This window comes from Lynx rufus, unplaced genomic scaffold (genome assembly GCF_022079265.1).
Source record: "Lynx rufus isolate CCGP_SWC_20201006 ecotype Redwood Valley unplaced genomic scaffold, mLynRuf1.p SCAF_2, whole genome shotgun sequence".
Lineage (NCBI taxonomy): Eukaryota > Metazoa > Chordata > Mammalia > Carnivora > Felidae > Lynx > Lynx rufus.
The window spans coordinates 70,824,227-70,842,755 of NW_025814834.1; the positions used below are offsets into that span (position 1 = coordinate 70,824,227).

The window sequence follows — 18,529 nt, forward strand, 5'->3', positions numbered from 1 at the left end:
ACTTCATGATTTCTAAGACCATTTCTAATTAAATTAAAAAAAATTTTTTTAATGTTTATTTATATTTGAGAGAGAGAGAGAGAGAGAGACAGTGCATGAGCAGGGGAGGGGCAGAGAGGGAGGGAGACAGAATCCGAAGCAGGCTCCAGGCTCTGAGCCGTCAGCACAGAGCCAGATGTGGGGCTCGAACCCACGAGCTGTGAGATCATGACCTGAGCTGAAGTTGGATGTTCAACTGACTGAGCCACCCAAGCGCCCCTCTAGCTGATTTTTTTTTATACATATTAAGTTTTTTTCTACTTTAGTGTAAGTAAGGGTCATTTTTGGTCTCTATTCATGTAGTTATCCGTGCTTTATCCTAAGATAATAACATTTATAACTCTTCATCAATACCCTTCTCCACTCCTGCCACCCCAAATCCTGATAGTTTCACTGACATACTAGAGAGTTGTGATATCAATTAGTATTAATTCTAAGAAGAAGAACACCTACATATACACTTTAAAATACAATTAGCAATTTTTAGTCTCTCCATAGTGAGTAAAGACTTGTTCCTTACAACTTTGTAAGAATTATGAAATTAGAGCACTACATAAATATCAGCCTTCTCATCACAAATTAGGACAATTCTGAGTTGGCCTATATACACAAAAGTCAATTATATGAATTATTTAAACAGAAATAAGCTCATAGTACCTGACTTATACCTGAATTAGACTTGACTACTGAAAAATTTGCAATCTGAAGATAGAAAGAAAGTTTCCTAATAGAAGCAAAATCAACAAATCAAGGCAGAGAATGGGGATAGTAAAATAATATTTATAAGCAACATGGAATAATTCAAAGATATTTTTAGATAACTAAAAGGGTACTGAGGAGTAAGAAACAAAACATTAGAAGATGAACTTTAGTGATAAGAAAACAAGCAGTGCAAGGAGATACTTCATATACACTTGAGTTATAAAAGTATAGTGTTTAAATACTTAAAAAGCAAAGTAAGCAAGTCTAACCAGTTTGGTGTTTTTTTTTCTTTAACTCCAGTGATTGTTTTTTAGTGGTATGCTTTACAATGTCATAGGCAAAGTGGTAATAATCTGAGTAGTGATGTAGTTTTAAAAAAAAATGGCTTTTGCTATATTTAGTACCCATTTTAAGCAAATTGATTTTCCTATACAAATGCCAAAAATGTGGGAAAGCCAATGGAGAGGGCCACTTTATTTACTTCCCACTTTAGATCTAAAAAACCAACCAACCAAAAACACTTGTGCTCTTAAATTTTCTAATTATCTAAAAATTCAAGGGATATACAGAAAGAAAATATAAATACCCTAGACATGGGGAAAATGTAATTACATTAAAAATGGGAAATGAGATAAAGCAAAGGATGAGTAAAAATGTGTACAGCTGACCACTGAACAACAGAAGTTTGAGCTGTGTAAGGCCACTTATACACAGATTTTTTCAATAAATACAGTAAATGCATTTTCTCTTCTTTATGATTTTCTTACTAACATTTTATTTTCTCTAGCTTACTTTATTGTAAGAATACAGCATATAATATATATAACATACAAAATATGTGTTAATTGACTGCCTATGTTATCAAGTAAGGTTTGCAGTCAATAGTAAGCCAGTAGTAGTTAAGTTTTGGGGGAGTTAAAAGTTATACATGCATTTTCAACTGTGTGCGGAGGCTGGCGCCCCAACCTCTGCTTTGCTCAACTCTCTTACGAAGATGGATTATTCTTATGTTTCCTCAACTACTTATTCCCTTCACAAGACCAAAGACTATTATTTGAATTAAACTGATTTTTGATTGAGATGTGAGAATTTATTCTACTACGTAGAAGAACCAAACTCCAATTATTAGAAATATATATGAATTATCTGTCCCTCTATGTATTATATAATAGAAACAGCCAAAACTGATTTATAGCTAGTATTATACCTATAAATATTTACTGTTTATTAAACTTATGGTAACAATAGGCACCTAGAAAAGGTCCAGAAGAGGAAGCAGCATAGCAGCTAAGAAAATCTCTAAAACCAGACCACCAGGATTCATATCCAGTTCTGGTATTTCTACTTACTTGGCCATGTGACTTTAAGCAAGTTCTTTCTGCCTCAATTTCCTCAAATGCAAAATGGGGATTATAGTGTTTACTTTATACGATTTTTATGAAGATTAATATAAAGCATGCTAACATGCTTAGAACAGTACCAGGGAGTTCTATATTAGTGTTAGTTAGGTAAATACACTTTATCTTATATAATCCTCCCAACAGTTCTAGAAGATAGATATTTTTATCCCTATTTCAAAGATGAGAAATCTGAAGCTCAGTTAAGACAGGTTAAATAATTTGCCCAAGAGTAGTTTGTTCAACTAATATGAGGTAGGGTTAGGATTTGAATCAAATTTTATATGGCTTTAAAATTCATGTTCCTTCTACTGTGTCACATACTGATTCATTTTCTTAAAGCTTAGCCATTTTTCTCCCGATTTTTACATACCACATAAATAACATTAACAATAACAAATTTTGGGTAGAAAAAAATTAAATAACATTCAAGCCTTCTTTCTGAAATCTTATAATTTTCTACATTCTCCTCTAATCTATAGAAAACAAATATGCAAAAGCAGTTATATATTTTGATTTTTTAATCTTAAAGTATGGTTATTACTAGTGCTTACAATATCATGTTGTCCTCTTTCTCTTCCTGGACTACAAGAAGAGTATTATACATATCCCAGGCCCTTGTAGTAACTAGTGTTGCCCAAAGGGACATAATCAAAGTGATGGTGTATCATGTCTGGACCAAAGTACAGAAAAGTGAGTGTCATTTCTCCATGCTCTCTCTTCCCAGGTGTAGAGACCAAGCAGATCAGGTGATCCGGTGGTGCAGTTATCTGTAAAATCACTGAGCCTCTGTCAGTCTGAATTCCTGAGCAACTGCGTGGAAGAGAAGTTCCCAGTCTCAGCCCTGACCCACATTTATTGTATTTATTGCACGAAGCCACTGAGATTTTAGAGCTGTTACTGCAGCATAGCTTGATCTATCCTAACAAGAAAACAAACATTTTTTTTAATGTTTATTTATTTTTGAGACAGAGAGAGAGGAAGACAAAGAGCATGAGCGAGCATGAGCGGGGGAGGGGCAGAGAGAGGGGGACAGAGGATCCGAAATGGGCTTAGTACTGACACCAGATGCAGGCTTCAAACTCACGAACCGTGGTATCATGACCCGAGCCAAAGTCAGACACTCAACCAACTGAGCCACGCAGGAGCCCCAAGAAAACATTTTTATATTTATACTTCCTCAAATTTATACTTTCTAGTGATTACATATTTTATTGTTGATGTCATATAGTTTAGTGTTTAGTTAAGCCTTCCTGTAGTATTGGTCACTTAGATTATCTAATGTAAATAATTTTTCATTATTCATATTTATAGAGATTAAACGATGGAAAACTTAAGCATAGAGATAAATTACTGTATTTACATCAAAACAGTGAGCACAACTGGGTAGTTATTTAAAAGTACGCCTTTAAAATGCAACAGAATGGTAGAATGTGCTTTTTTATGAAATAAAGAAAGGTCTTAAAGGAAGAATTTAAGAAAAAAGTAGTAAAGAAGATATTCATTGGTGCCAAAATAGCTAAGTGAGAGCAGAGATTTAAAAATGAAAAGGGATGACAATAATGGAACTGTGAGAAAACCAATGAAAAACATCCAAGAGAAAGGGTCAACATTATGGGGACAGAAAGAATGGGAAAAAATGTAGATGCAAAGTTTATATAAGAATTTATGTTTATTTTCTTAATAGTAATTTGGAAAAAATGATAGTAACTTGGAAAATAATACTTGAAAATGCATTGTATACGTCTTACTTATGTTTATGTATCTCTAACTTTCCTCAGAATTTTCAAGGAAGGAAGGGGAATTAGGAGAACAAAGAAAGACATAAGACTTCAAATTCTACAGAAAGATTATATCTCATAACTGAGTCAATCAAATAATTGGCAAGCAGCCAGATATATTTAGCTATCACTATCCTAACATCAAGTAACTGAGAAGCACTGATTGCCATTATGTTTTGAAGAAGATACATCTTTATGGCAAAAATCTATAATTTATATGTGAAACAATGTCTTGTAGCCAGATATTTAGTGTTTAGGGTTTATCCCAGCTTAATTTTATTGTCCTTGGTTCCTAATTTTGTCATAGAGGTTATTTTACAGAACAATTTCAATTGTGTAATTTTAAAATAGACATATGGTAAGCCTTCCAATCAGAAGCCAAATCTGTCAACAGGTCTATTTCATAGTCCCTGAGATTAAACCAGAGGGCGTACAATTTAGAAATACACAATGGAACTCAAGAGTTCAGCAAAATAAGCTGTTAAAGATAGGAGGACTTTAAAAATTTTAATGTTTATTTATTTTTGAGACAGAGAGAGTAGGAGCAGGGGAAGGTCAGAGAGAGGGAGACACAGAATCTGAAACAGGCTCCAGGCTCTGAGCGGTCAGCACAGAGCCTGACTCAGGGCTCTAACCCGCAGGGCTCAAACCCAGCAGCTACAAGATCATGACGTGAGCTGAAGTCCGACACTTAACTGACTAAGCCACCCAGGCTCCCCAAATATGGGAGGACTTTAAAATGTCATGATACGACTGATTTTATAAGGAGCTATAGAGTTTTATGAAAGAACCCCTGTCTATAATTTATATAGAGATTTATGTAGTTTACAGAAGTGAAATAACCAGGAAAGTTCAATCATTCCTTTATCAATCATTTGTCCATCAACAGTTAAGACTCATATGACTACTGCTATAGACTATACGTTTGTGTCTACCACTAAATTCATATTTTGAAACCCAACCCCCATTGTAAGAATATCTGAGGGTGGGGTCTTCGGGAGGTAATTAGGTCATTAAGGCAGAGCCCTCATAAAAGGGATTAATGCACTTACTAAAAACACCCCAACAAACTCCCTTAACGCCTCATACTGTATGAGGACACAGGCAGAATATGGCATCTATGAATGAGGAAGTAGGCCCTCACCAGTCACTGAATCTACAGAAGCCTTAACCTTAAACTTCTCAGCCTCCAGAATTGTGAGAAATAAATTCCTGTTTATAAACCACATAGTTAATAGTATTCTTTGTTACAGCAGCCTGAATGAACTACGACAATTGCTAATAATAATGGCCACAGACAATATTCGATGCTTTTCAAACATCATCTCACTAAACTCTATAGGATATTATCCCCAGTTTGCAAATGGGAAGCTGAGGCTCACAGTAATAAAGTAAGTTTTGCAAGATTACAGAGCTAGTGTCAGAAGCAGGATTTGAACTTTGATCTAACTCCCAAACCCATGTTCTTTGCCTCAGCAAAAATTCAGAAAAGAAGTTGAGCCAGTTTAAACTTTGAAGAATAGTTTTTGAAATAGTGTGGAGGACAGGAAATGAGGCAGTAAGATTAGCACATACAAAGACATAGGAAAAAATTACACTTAATTAGAAAAACCCAATTGTTTGATATGATTATCATAGTACAAGATACCCAAAAAAGCATAAAAATGAAGCTGGAAAGTGAGGGTGTATCTACATAATAAAGATCTTGGTGTGACTCACATTATTTCCCATCATATAAGCAAAGATTATGAATTATTTTATAATTTAACGCCTCTTAAAATAATTGTTTCTCTGCACAGGAGAAATACTTTAAGCATGGACTCATACATATGGTTCAGAAATGAGAAGCCATCTGATTTCAAACTACTGTGAATTATCTTATGGAGGATATAATATGGCTTTCTAAATCTTAGCTTTTCAACACAAGTGTCTCTTGCTCCTGACCTCTTCTTCAAGAGAACATTAGACAACGCAAATAATAGGTCTTTAGTAGGACCTATTCAAGAAGAATAATTCTTGAAATAGTGTGGAGGACAGGAAATGAGGCAGTAAGATTAGCACATACAAAGACATAGGAACCTATGCTTAGGTTCCAAAGCAGAGGAAGCTTAGGAAGCTTAGGTTCCTATGCATAGGAACCAAAAGCATAGGACCTATTGCTATTGCCAGATAGCAATAAATTATTGAAGGTATATATAAAACTTATTGAAGTGACATAAATTAACCCTTAATATATTGTATCCTTCTTTCTTGAAAATCAGTTAGTATTTCTTTTGAAAAAGACCAAAAATTAGGATCAGAAATAGAAAATGTAAACACAGGGCACTCAGTTAAGTATCTGACTCTAGATATCAGCTCAGGTCATGATCTCAAGGTCCTAGGATCTAGCCCTGTGTGGGGCTCTGCGCTAAACCTGGAGTCTGCTTGGGATTCTCTCTCTCCCTTTCTCCCCGCCCCCCCTCAAGCTCTCTCTCAAAATGAATAAAAATTAAAAAGAAAAAGAAAATGTGAACACTAATCCAGATCTCCTTTTCCTTAGCAGCAAAAAAAGTTTTTAGCTTCAAGAAGTGATTGAGAAAAGCAAATTTAAAAAAGAAAAGAAAAAGTGAATACATCTCATGGATCAAAAGCTAAGCCCTCTATGTAATCAAGTCATAGAATTTATTGAGAAAAAAGAGTGCAACATGGGAAGGTTAGGAGTAGATACACATGTGAATGAAGAAACTGGATTTGTATTTAATATAATAGAATTTCATATTTTAAAAAATCTGATTTATCTATTCTTTCATATAATCTGTGACAGCTGGTTCTTCATATAATAGAAGCAATGAGAGACATTTTTTTGGACAATCAAAAGAGAAGATTCAATTGAAGAAAGGCATTTGTAATGAAATAAAAACAATGCTTTCTATTTTCATCAGTTGTTGATGGTTTGATCAAACAACTAACAAGCACAATTTCTTTTTTGTTTTACAAGCACAATTTCAATTCATAATACCATTTATTAGTGACTAGAAATGTATGTCTTCATGATACATCAACTGTCATTGTATTTAGGATCTCATTATTGTTACCTAATCATAACTACTATATGTCAACATACAGAAGAAAAATAAAAATATCAGCGCTTTCCTATGTGGTAAGCTTCACAGCTTTTTTGCCATTTGTTATGAATATAGTTCAAAATCAAGTTCAATAGTATAACAGATTATCTATGAAAAAACAAAAAGCATGCCTTAAGATGTGATTCTAATTCTATTTGGTTGGCATTAGCTCTTCCCACTCTTCCAGTGAGAAGTTCCAATCTTATGCTTCCCAGGCATATTCATAGAGGTCATCTGATGCAATATCTCCCCAACATAGGAATACCATTTACAATATCACAATATGTCTGATTTTTGCTTGAACAAATCTAGTAATAGACAGCTAAGTACGACATAAGTAAAGCCACTCCATTTTTGGAAAGTGATAATGTTTAGAGATATTGTAAGATTATAAGACCACCTTTGTATTCTCAGGATCGATCTATCTATCATCTATGTATCTAAAACAAATGGGATGAAATCATGGCAAGGCAGACTTTGATCTCATTCATTCACTGATTCATTCACTCACAAAATTATATATATAATTATATACTAATATAATATTGACAATTACTTAATAAATTAATGATGCCTCATATAATTATATATATAATTTAGTGAATGACTGAATGAGACCAAAACTGCCTCCCTATGATTTCAACCCATTTGTTTTATGTTTGTTCCCATTTTGGAGCTATGTTACTATTGGTAAGAATGCAATAATACCACTAATGCTTAAACTGAATCTTAAAAGGACAAATGGGATTATCAAGGTGAATAAAAAGAGCATTCCAGGCAAACGGCACAACTTGTACAAAAGCAGGTGGTATCAGTGACTTCAAAAGATATACATCCCCAGTCTTTTTCATGACAGGTTTTTTTCTTTAGATATCCCATGATTATAACATCCTGATGAAGAAAGCATTAACACTGCGACTTTTACTGTAATTTTTTGTATGAGGAAAATAAGATACATTCAAGTTTTCCAGCAAGGCAATAGTAGAACTAGAACTAGAACTAAAATTTTGGCTTTTCTGATGGCCATTTGAATGGTCAGTCACTAGATAATTCTAACTCTACATTCTGAAACTGTTAGTCCCTAGCTGTCCAACTTTTCTCAGCACTGCTTGTAATTACAGTAATAATAAGAACTAACAACAACAACAACAAAGGTTTTGTAAGGTTTGCAATGTGCCAGACACAGTGCTAGAACTTTACAGACATTTATTCATTAGGAATCTTTAAAAACGAATGAGTATTCTGAGACTTAAAGAGGCCCTGAAACTTTCCCAGAACCCTCAGCAATTAAGGGCCATAGACCGGTTTGAAGCCAGGTCAATACTCTTAACCAATACGCTACACTGCAAAGGCATTATATTAGCTATTCATAAAATCTAAAATTCCTTAATTTAACTTTAAAATACTTAAGTCTGGTTCAACCTATTTATGGTACCTATTTATGTACCTCAGGTAATATAAATTCCTAATGGTGTCCAAAGTAACATAAGCCTTATTTTTCCATGAACTTGTCATACTAATTCCCTATTTTGTTATTCAACAAAAATGTATTAAGTAGTTACCATGTGCCATGCAATGTATTTGTAGTAGCTTTAAAGAAAAAAGAGGGGCGCCTAGGTGGTTCAGTTGGCTAAGAGTCCAATTTCAGTTCAGGTCATGATCTCACAGTCTGTGAGTTCGAGTCCACAGTGCAAAGCCCACTTCAGATCCTCTGTCCACCCCTCACTACCCCTCCCCTGCTTGTGTTCTAAATAAATAAATAAATAAATAAATAAATAAATAAAAATAAAAGAAATGAGACACTGCCTTTGCCCTTAAACTGTTCATAGTCGAGATAGGAAAATCAATGACTACAATGTAGAATGCATTGTGCTTCAATTAAGGTAAATACTGAGATCCAGAGGAACATTAGGGAAAATCACCTAATTCACTCTAAAGGAATAGGGAATGTTTCAGTTGCAGGCAATGCTTAATCTAAGTAAATCTTGTGGCATAATAGTTAGCCAGGCAAAAACAAAGAGAAAGAGGGGCCAAAGGCATTACAGGCAAAGGTTTGAGAGAGTCTGTCTCTAGCTAACTAATAGAATTTAGACTGAGTTTAATTAAAGATGGTTAAGTTTAAATGTCACTTCCTCATAGGGGCGCCTGGGTGACTCAGTCCGTTAAGCGTCTGACTTCGGCTCAGGTCATGATCTCACGGATTGTTGGTTCGAGCCCCGCATCAGGCCCTGTGCTGACAGCTCAGAACCTGGAGCCTGCTTCAGATCCTGTGTCTCCCTCTGTCTCTGCCCCTCCCCCACTTGCTCTCTCTGTCTCTCAGAAATAAACGCTAAAAAGAAATTTTTAAACAAATAAAAATAAATAAATAAATGTCACTTCCTCATTCCTCAAAAAATTACAAATAGAACTACCATATGTTGCAGTAATTCCACTTCCGGATATATATATCCAAAAGAAATAAAATCATGATCTCGAAAAAATATCTGCACTCCTATGTTCATTGTCACATTATTCATAATATCCAAGATAGGGAAATAATCTAAGAGTCCAACATAGGTAAGTGGGTAAAATAAATATAATGGAATATTATTAAGTCATGAGAAAGAAGGAAATCTTGCCATTTGCGACAGCAAATGTGGTTGGATGGACTGAGGGCATTATGCAGTCAAATGCTCTACCACTGAGCTATACCCCTGGGACTGAGGGCATTATGCTAAGTGAAATAAGTCAGAGAAAGACAAATACTCTCACTTTTCTGAACCCTGAAAATTATCTTGCAGGTAATGGGGAGCTTTAGAATGAATGTAAGTAAGCAAATGCCAGTCGCCGCTTTACATTCTGGAAAGAGTACTAAGGCAGCTGAATGATGATGCGTAGGTTACTTTGGGGATGGGTAACAGGAAGAAAAAGAAATATCAGTTAAGAAATGATTACAATAGTCCCAGTGAAAAAAGAATATGAAATCACACTAAGGTCAAGACTATGGAAAGAAGGGGTAAACTTTAGACTCCCTAAGAGAAAGAATCTACATAACTTAGTAACTGGATGTAAGGTAAGGATTAAAAAAAAAAAGTGGAAACAAAATTATCAGGTCATCATGCTATGGAAGACAAAGAGGTTTTGAAGAGAAAATAGTAAGTTAGTTTGGGACATACCAAGTTTGAGGTGTTTGTAAGATAAATGAGCAGAGATGTCTAATAAGATGCGATGTCTAGAACACTAGACAGAGATTAGGATGCAGACACAAACTATAGATTTGGAATTCTATTTATTCTACTCTATTCCATTCGATTCTAATTTTTTTTTTAATTTTTTTAAATGTTTATTTATTTTTGAGAGAGAGACAGAGAGACAGAGAGACAGAGTGTGAGCAGAGGAGGAGCAGAGAGGAGATACAGAATCTTAGGCAAGCTCCAGACTCTGAGCTGTCAGCACAGAGCCCAATGCAGGGCTCAAACCCATGAACCATGAGATCACATCCTGAGCTGAAGTCAGACACTTAACCAACTGAGCCACCGAGGGACCCCTTCCATTCTATTCTACAACCACCACGTACAGCAGCAGTTCTCAATGTTGGCTGTTCATGATATTCACTTGGAAAACTTTTTGTAAATTAAGAAGCTGGGTTCCATCTCCATAGACTTTAGTATTTCTGAGATAAGCTTGGGGCCTCAATGTTTTTAAAAAGTGAAACATTTGATTCTGATGTATAGTCACAATTAAGAATCACTGGTGGGTAATTTCAGTCATGAGTATAGATTAGCTCATGATTTTCAAACAGTACATTGCACCAATTAGGGAAGATAGAGAAGAAACTATCAGAAAGGTTATGGCAATAATAACTATAATTTATTGAGCACTATGGCAGGAACTGTGCTAATGACTCTACATGTATTATTTGTAGTGGAAGAGAAACCCAAAAAAGGGTGTAATGAAAGTCAGTTAACACCTCTGCCAAGAAGTCTTCCCTAGAAGTTTCAGTTTGCCTTGACATCTCTTATCTCAATTCAGCATTTAGAATATACTAACTTACACATGGCTATCTAACTCACATTTACAGAACCCTACGCAGTAAAACAAAGTGGTTAAGAGCAGGAGTTCTAGAGCTAGACTTTCCAGTTTGGATCTTATATCACGATATCTTTTGCTGGCAATTTTAATCTTAGGCAAACTACTTAGTTTCTTACTTAGTATACTATATATAATTAAACTATAATGTGTATGTATGTATACACACCTATGTCCTAAATATGTGTGTATGTGTGTGTATATACATAAGATCTTTGACTAGACAGATTTGTTTTATATCTTTTGTAGGTTTTATAACTTTCTCCTCAACTTTACCTAGTCCAGTGGGGAGTAATTATAGTGACTAGCACTTGGTAAGCTAAGCACTGTTTCAAGTTACCTTACTTGTATTAATTGATTAATTCAATTGATTTCATCAGAAATCTAGACATTAGTACATCAGCATCCCAACTTTACAGCTGGCAATCCTGAGGAAAATAGAGCTCAAGTGATGTTCCTAAAATAAACATTGCCAGTAAAGTGGAAGATATGGGATCCAACAAAGGGAATCCAGCTTGATAACTCTAGCTGTTAAGTATTATGCCATATTGCCTCCCTTTATACTGTGCAATAGACTCAAATTCTTATGAGATTGAATAATTTTTTTTTTAGAAAAACGAAATGGATACGAATAGATGTACACCTTTAAATGTAGCACATTTTGCAATGTGCTTCATTGAAACCAGGCCCTTTTTGCCTTTTAGAAAGAAGAGTTTGATAAAGACATGTTCAATTATCTTTAATTCTTATTTACATTCTGTATTATCATTTTTGAAATGCTTGGGGTGGGGGAAGGATCACATCACTAAATGTCTTTTATCTACTTTTTTTTTGAGAAAAAATGTTTAAATGTTTTAAAGTTTTAAAGCATCCCAAAGCCCAATGATCTCCAAGGTTTCTCCCAGAAATGAATCTATGATTCTAAAACAAGTACTGAAATTTTATTGGATCCCTACTAGAAGTATTACCCTTTCCCAGACAATGTGAAGTCATAAGGATTAATAAGAACCTCACAAGAATGAGAAAATCAGGTTTTAAAGTAATTCAGACTTCTATAGAAAGAAACAGAATATTCTCAATTATATGGGTCTGTTAAAAATAGAGCCAGAAGAGCTACTGTGTCCGGTTTCATTTTTACTCACACTGGTGGTATTCCATGCGTTTCACTTCTGACATACTTTATATGGATTATGTGCTAAGTAAGAGTATTCAATTCCAATCTTTTCACAATTCCCAGGCACAAGTATCATCTTCCTGGGTCTGATAACAAAGTCACACCCCAGCTGTCACATTTAAAGGAAATCTGCTCTTGGATGTTACCCAGCTTTTTTACTAACCACAGGCAATACTGAAATGCTTCTGGTGTATGGAGGAGATTTAAAGGCGATATTAAAAGTATTTAGCAATGATGATTTATATTATCATTTCTAAATGAACAATGAGTAAACCTAAAATATCCCTGAAACTTCCATGATTATAAACAGCATTTCTAGTTCCAATTTTCCCTAAGACAAAGTCTTTATTATCCAAATATTCACCATAGTGACATGTATATTCATTGTATTAAAATGATCCCTCTAGATTGTCCTTGGTCTAGTAAATGTCAAAAATAAAACCAAAGCTAAATCAGATTACCTACCAATAAAATAGAGTTTACATCAGGGACAAGCAGGAGGTCTGTTAGGATCTGAAATCTAGGACTTTTGAGTGGTTGTGGATAGACAGAAATGCTCTCACGTGCAATTTTGATAGAGAATTTTATTAAAATCCTTCATTTTGCTTCTACCCCCTACCTTGTCTACTAACTACTAAATCTACTCAGGAATTTAATTTTCATTTTCAAAGTCTCAAGAGGGTTAGAGCTCTAAGAATGACTGCAAAATATAGGTGCTGCTCTTTTGGTTTTTTATTTTATTTTCTCCCAATAAGTAAATCAACATAGACATATTCTCGGTTTAGAAATCATAATCTAACAGTCAAGACTCTGTACTATCTGGTCCCAACACACCTTCCTGTGTTAGCCTGAATTCTCCTACCGGGCTATAGCCAAAATGAACTAGTCCATACTAGTCAAACATACTATTTGCTTTCTGCTTCCATGTCTTTGTTCATGTTGTTTCCTCTGCCCCAAAGGACCTTTCCCATCTTGGCCAGTCTTGGTCTACCTCAGATGCTACCTTTTCAGACTTCCCTACCTTCTCATCTAGCCTCTCCTCTCCTGTCCCCATTCAGCTTGAAATATTCTGCCCACTGAATTCACAGCATCATGATTTACTCTTCTTTCTTCTCTCTTTTGAATCTCTAAGGCACTTACTTACTACTTTCTACATTCTGTTGTAGTGCCTTGTATTTAGTGTTTATGACTCACTACCTGTGACTTCCTGAAGCAGGGACCTATTGGTCTTTATATCTCTCCCCAGTACTGTGCTTACTAGAACATCATAGTATTTTGTATGTTTGTTTGAAGAAATTGCACTGTGCTGAGATTTGATTGACCCTGTGCCAATTTGAAAGAAATAGCTGCACATTGAGAAAATTGTTCAGGAGAAGAGAACTAAAAGGCAAAGAGATCATAACACTTAAGCATGTATATTTCATCCAACTATCAAATTACTCACTTGGACTCTGGGGCTTGACAGAACAGCATGAGTTTGAAGTGCCCAGGTACACTTATATGTGGATTTTTTTAAATATACAGTACACAGTACTGTAAATGTATTTTCTCTTCCTCATGATTACCCTAACATTTTCTTTTCTCTAGCTTACTTTATTATAAGAATACAGAATGTAATACATATAACATACAAAATAGGTGTTAATTGACTGTTTATGCTATCAGTAAGGCTTCCAGTCAACAGCAGGCTCTTAGTAGTTGAGTTTTAAGGAAGTCAAAGTTATGCACAAATTTTCAGCCGTGCAAGGGGTCAGCACCCCTCCCCTCCGCATTGTTCAGGGGTCAACTGTAGATATTTTTACATTAAATAAACACCAGCAATTCAAAATAGCATACTCTATCAAATAGGAACTTGAATTGGTCTATTCACATACAGTATTGGATTTATAACACGTATCATTTTAGTCTTTCATCTAGAATAAAAACATTAACCAATAAAACTAAAATGAAACAAATAAAACAAGTGTGTTTAACTGTCAGTGAACGTTTTTGTACTGGACATTTTTTTAATGCTTATTTTTGAGAAAGAGAGCACAAACAGGGTAGGAGGAGAGAGAGAGAGGGAGAGAGAGAGAGAGAGAGAGAATCCAAATTGGGTTCTGTGCTGACAGCAGAGAGCCTGATGCCAGGTTCCAACTCATGAACCACAAGATCATGACCTGAGCCGAAGTTGGACGCTTAATTGACTGAGTCACCCAGGGACCTCTTGGACATTTTTAATGATTAAAAAAATAACTCAGATCATTAAGTCTAAGCTATATAACTTCTCTATTATTTCCCTTAAACCTGGGTATTTACCCCTGAATTTTAATATTCAACTACAATTAAGGAAGACCTGCAAAGCCCCCATAATCTTTTTTTTTGTCATGAATGAAGTAGTTGGTGTAATATAAGAAAGCAAAGAATCTTTACACAGAATACAAACAGAAACTTAAGTCAGCCTATAAGCAGATGCAAAAAAAAAACTTTAAACACAACATTTTTCATCAAATCACAATTCTTATAGTTAATAAATGTTATAATGCAATCAGACGTAGGATGTTTTTCCTTGTTTGCATTTTTATAGCCATCTTTATTTCAGTATACCATATGTTTTTGACTCAATTTCTTATTTGATAAGGAAAATGAAGGAAAGGTAACAAAACTAAACTACATGACTACTATTACTAACACCTGCTGATAGCTCATCCTAGCTCAGAGAATGTACATACTAATGTCTGTCAACATATAATTTTGGCAATAATGTGTTTGTTATAAATACCAGGTAGTTTTACAAATGTTTTATATATATCACCTCATTTCATCTTCACAACCACTCTTAGAGATAGGTACCATTATTATTTCTATATTACAAATGAGGGAACGGATACCCAGAAAGGTTAAGTAACTTGCCCAAGATCACATAGCTGGTAAGTGGTGTAGCTAAGATCTGAACCCAGTGAACATGGCAGTCCAGATACTCAACCACCATACTTACCACATCTTACTGCAGCCAGCTAGCTGTTACAAACCAGGAGAATTTGAAGTCAATTTTCTCTTGCTCTGATACAAGAGAACAGGCACTTTGTAGGCACTACGGGGCAGTGTGCCCCACTTTCGGATTCTGGGAGAAACAAGGGTTTTGTATCCACTCTACCCACCTCCTTGCTGCTTTTAGCCAGCATACTGGTATGAAAGTGAAAAGAAGTGGTGCCTGGATGTGCAACAGCCAGCTGGCTAAGGCCTACGTCCATATAAGTTTCTCTCAGTCCCCTTTCTCAAATCCTAAAGTGAGTCTCATTCGCCCCCATTTTATTGAAAAAAACTCACTAATGACCTAGTTAGCATCAAACGCTCCCAAACTTGCGAGTCTTGATTTCCAAAGTTTAATCCCTATGAAGTCAAAGTCCCCTTCCATAATACACAATGAGACTAGACTGGTCACATCCCTCTTTTGAGCTAATTCTTAAGGTCCCTGCTTCTGTTTCCTGCCAATGGGTTACATCCACCTTTACTCTCAACATAAATTGCCAACTATGGCTCATAAAACACACAAAAATATTTTACAATGCCTTGATACAATAAATTATGCATTATAGAGTTACATGTAACTCATCCAAGGATTCATTAGTTTATAAATCAAGTTAAAACTGATCGTAGCATACCGTCTTTGAAAAGTCAATTCAAAACATGAGCATGGCTCATTGCGTATATTTTCTCAGAATCTCCTTGAAAGCAAAACACAACTTTTTCTTTGCTGTACTTCTCACAACACCAAATGCAGTATTGTGCAAATTCAGTGCACATAATGTTGACTAAACAGAACAATTACTCAAATCGTTGCTTATAGACAGCTTACCTTTAGAAAACCTTTATGATGTAAAATGTTTGTGTAAAATAGTAAAGACAGAGGCAGCCATTGTAAAAAGCAGATGACCAATCATTGCTGGGCAGACTTACAATCAAATCCATTCAAAAGGTCAAGATCATCTGGCCACACAGGAAAAAGGGTTGACATTAAATTTAACTGTCTGTGACATTCTAACCAATCTTTACTTTTTAAGGTAATGCATTTTGACATAGCAACAGAGAGAACTTTTTCTCCAACATGTAAAAGAAATGACAACTCTAAGGCAGTAGCTTTTTTACCTTACAAAATTATTGAGATATCCTGTAAGTGCCACTAAAGGAAAATAACCAAAAATCTTTATGGTTTAGTTTTTTTGAAAGGTCATAAATACAGTGAAAAATAGCAGAATGCTGTAAAACCAATACCTAGAAGAATCCCAAAGCAATGCCAAGAAACAGAATGTACTCATAGCGACTAATACATGCAAATACTGGAAATAAATTCTAACAGATTAAACAGGTTTTGTAGCAACTAAAAGGTATATCCAAATCATTCCAAAACTAATCAAGCTTAAGAATATGGCAATCTTCCCTACTAATAAGAATATAAGCTGGCTAAGTAGCCTGAATAACATATAAATTATAGCCAATATCAGTAGGTATAATTTTTAATGTGTTTTTAATTAAAAAGGAGAAACCAACCCCTTAACTGAAGTAAATCACTGTTTCAGACTCCCACTTCTGTCTTTTGATAAACATACTCCTTTTCATTACTATAGCATCACCCTGATGAGGCATTAAATCCTAATCATGCTACAAAATCATGAAAACAAAGCCATCTTTCTGTTGAGAAATGCTGCAACATTCTTTTTGCTTATTTAAAATGGAATACCTGGTCAAATATCTAACAAGCCCTCTAAAACTAAGGAATAAATATGTGTAATGTAAAAAAATAAAATATCCTTTTCTTCAAAATTGGAATGTCAAACACGGGCACAGTGTCTTATCCAATTCTGAAGATATGTTATAACAAAACCAAGTTAAATGCATTATACCTTAATAAAAATAGTTTAAGATAACCAGCAGAGTTTCAAGATAAAATGGACTTATAAATCCAAATTCTTTGCTGTGATGATTCCCTACTCTTTGTAATTAACATGTTTAATGTAGTCAAGTCTTTTAATTTTGAAAATGAAACTAAGCTAATGCGGAGTATCTTTGTATCAAAAAATCTGAAACAAGCTTAAATGTCACAAGCATTCTTTGTAAAAAAAACAACAACAACACAAAGCAAAAACAAAAAATAGATTTATCATCTGCTTTCACCTACAAGCAATGCCTTCAGCAGACATCTACATTAAGAGGAGTAAGAGCATCATTATTTCAATAGATCTGGGAAATAATTTAAACTTATGCCTTTTAAAACAGTTCAAATACTGCAATATAAATTTTAGGAAATTAGCTTAGATGCGGGCAAACATGATTCTACTCATCAAAGTTGTATTCCTGTGGTTGTACAATGGTAGCAACATCTATTTCTATGCTTAAGAAATTCCAGATAAAAAAATTTTTAATATTTCACTATCTATAAGCAGCCAGCTATGATGTATCCTTATCATACTGAACAAATTGTGCTATTTTTATCATTCGAAATAAGAGATGCACATGACTGTATTCGGGCTTAATGAAAAAATCTGGAGAGCCCCAAACCTTGCTTTTAATTACAAATAAAGGATCTCTTTCCTTACTCCTCACTTGCCCCCCTCAAAAGAAACCTAAAGTAAACATGAACTCAAACACACACATACGCATTTCTAAAATTCATATTGTTCACAGCTGGTGTCTATTACTATAAATATCACTTGTTCAAATCTCCTAAGAAAAATCTGATAATAAACAATTACATTGATTAATATATTCTACATGACTAAGAGCTAGAAAAAGCAAGAACTCAACAATCTAATAGTATCATCATAATTCATGAGAGCATACCTGATGACTTAGAGATTGAAAAGGCTCACAGGTTCCAGACTGCATGACCTTTCTATTTCCAGAAACCCCTAAAGATTGCATTTCCTGTCTTATAAAAGATAATCACAGCCATCTCTATGTCTCAGCATCTTCAGGGCTAGTGAAGAAAACATCAAACAGCAGATCTGTCCATCAGTATCTGTTTAAGCCATCAAGAAGATATCAAATCTCATATATTGTTTATCGTCTCCCCTTTGCGGTTACAAACACCCCCGTATTAAGGGACGATGACACAGTTGTATTTGCTGAAGCTGCTAATGCTGTCTGAAAACAGTAAGCTTACTGCTTGGAGCAATTCTGCATCATCCAAACAGAGAATGAGCCACATCCTTTAGATTTCCCACTTCTGCTACTATAAAAATTTCACTTGCCAAGAAGAGTTTGATTTTGTCAATCCTTTAAAAA

At 34.8% G+C, this 18,529-nt stretch overlaps 1 protein-coding gene across 2 annotated transcripts in view; it reads right to left on the reverse strand.

The window, feature by feature from the left end:
• The window catches only part of SLC4A10 (solute carrier family 4 member 10), a 208,353-nt gene extending 190,187 nt beyond the window's left edge, over positions 1 to 18,166 (reverse strand). For both annotated transcript variants that reach the window (XM_047083717.1, XM_047083716.1), the window contains exon 1: positions 18,086 to 18,166. In XM_047083717.1, the coding sequence (XP_046939673.1) occupies positions 18,086 to 18,166 (81 nt within the window). The remainder of the gene's footprint in view (positions 1 to 18,085) is intronic.
• Positions 18,167 to 18,529: the final 363 nt, after the last annotated feature.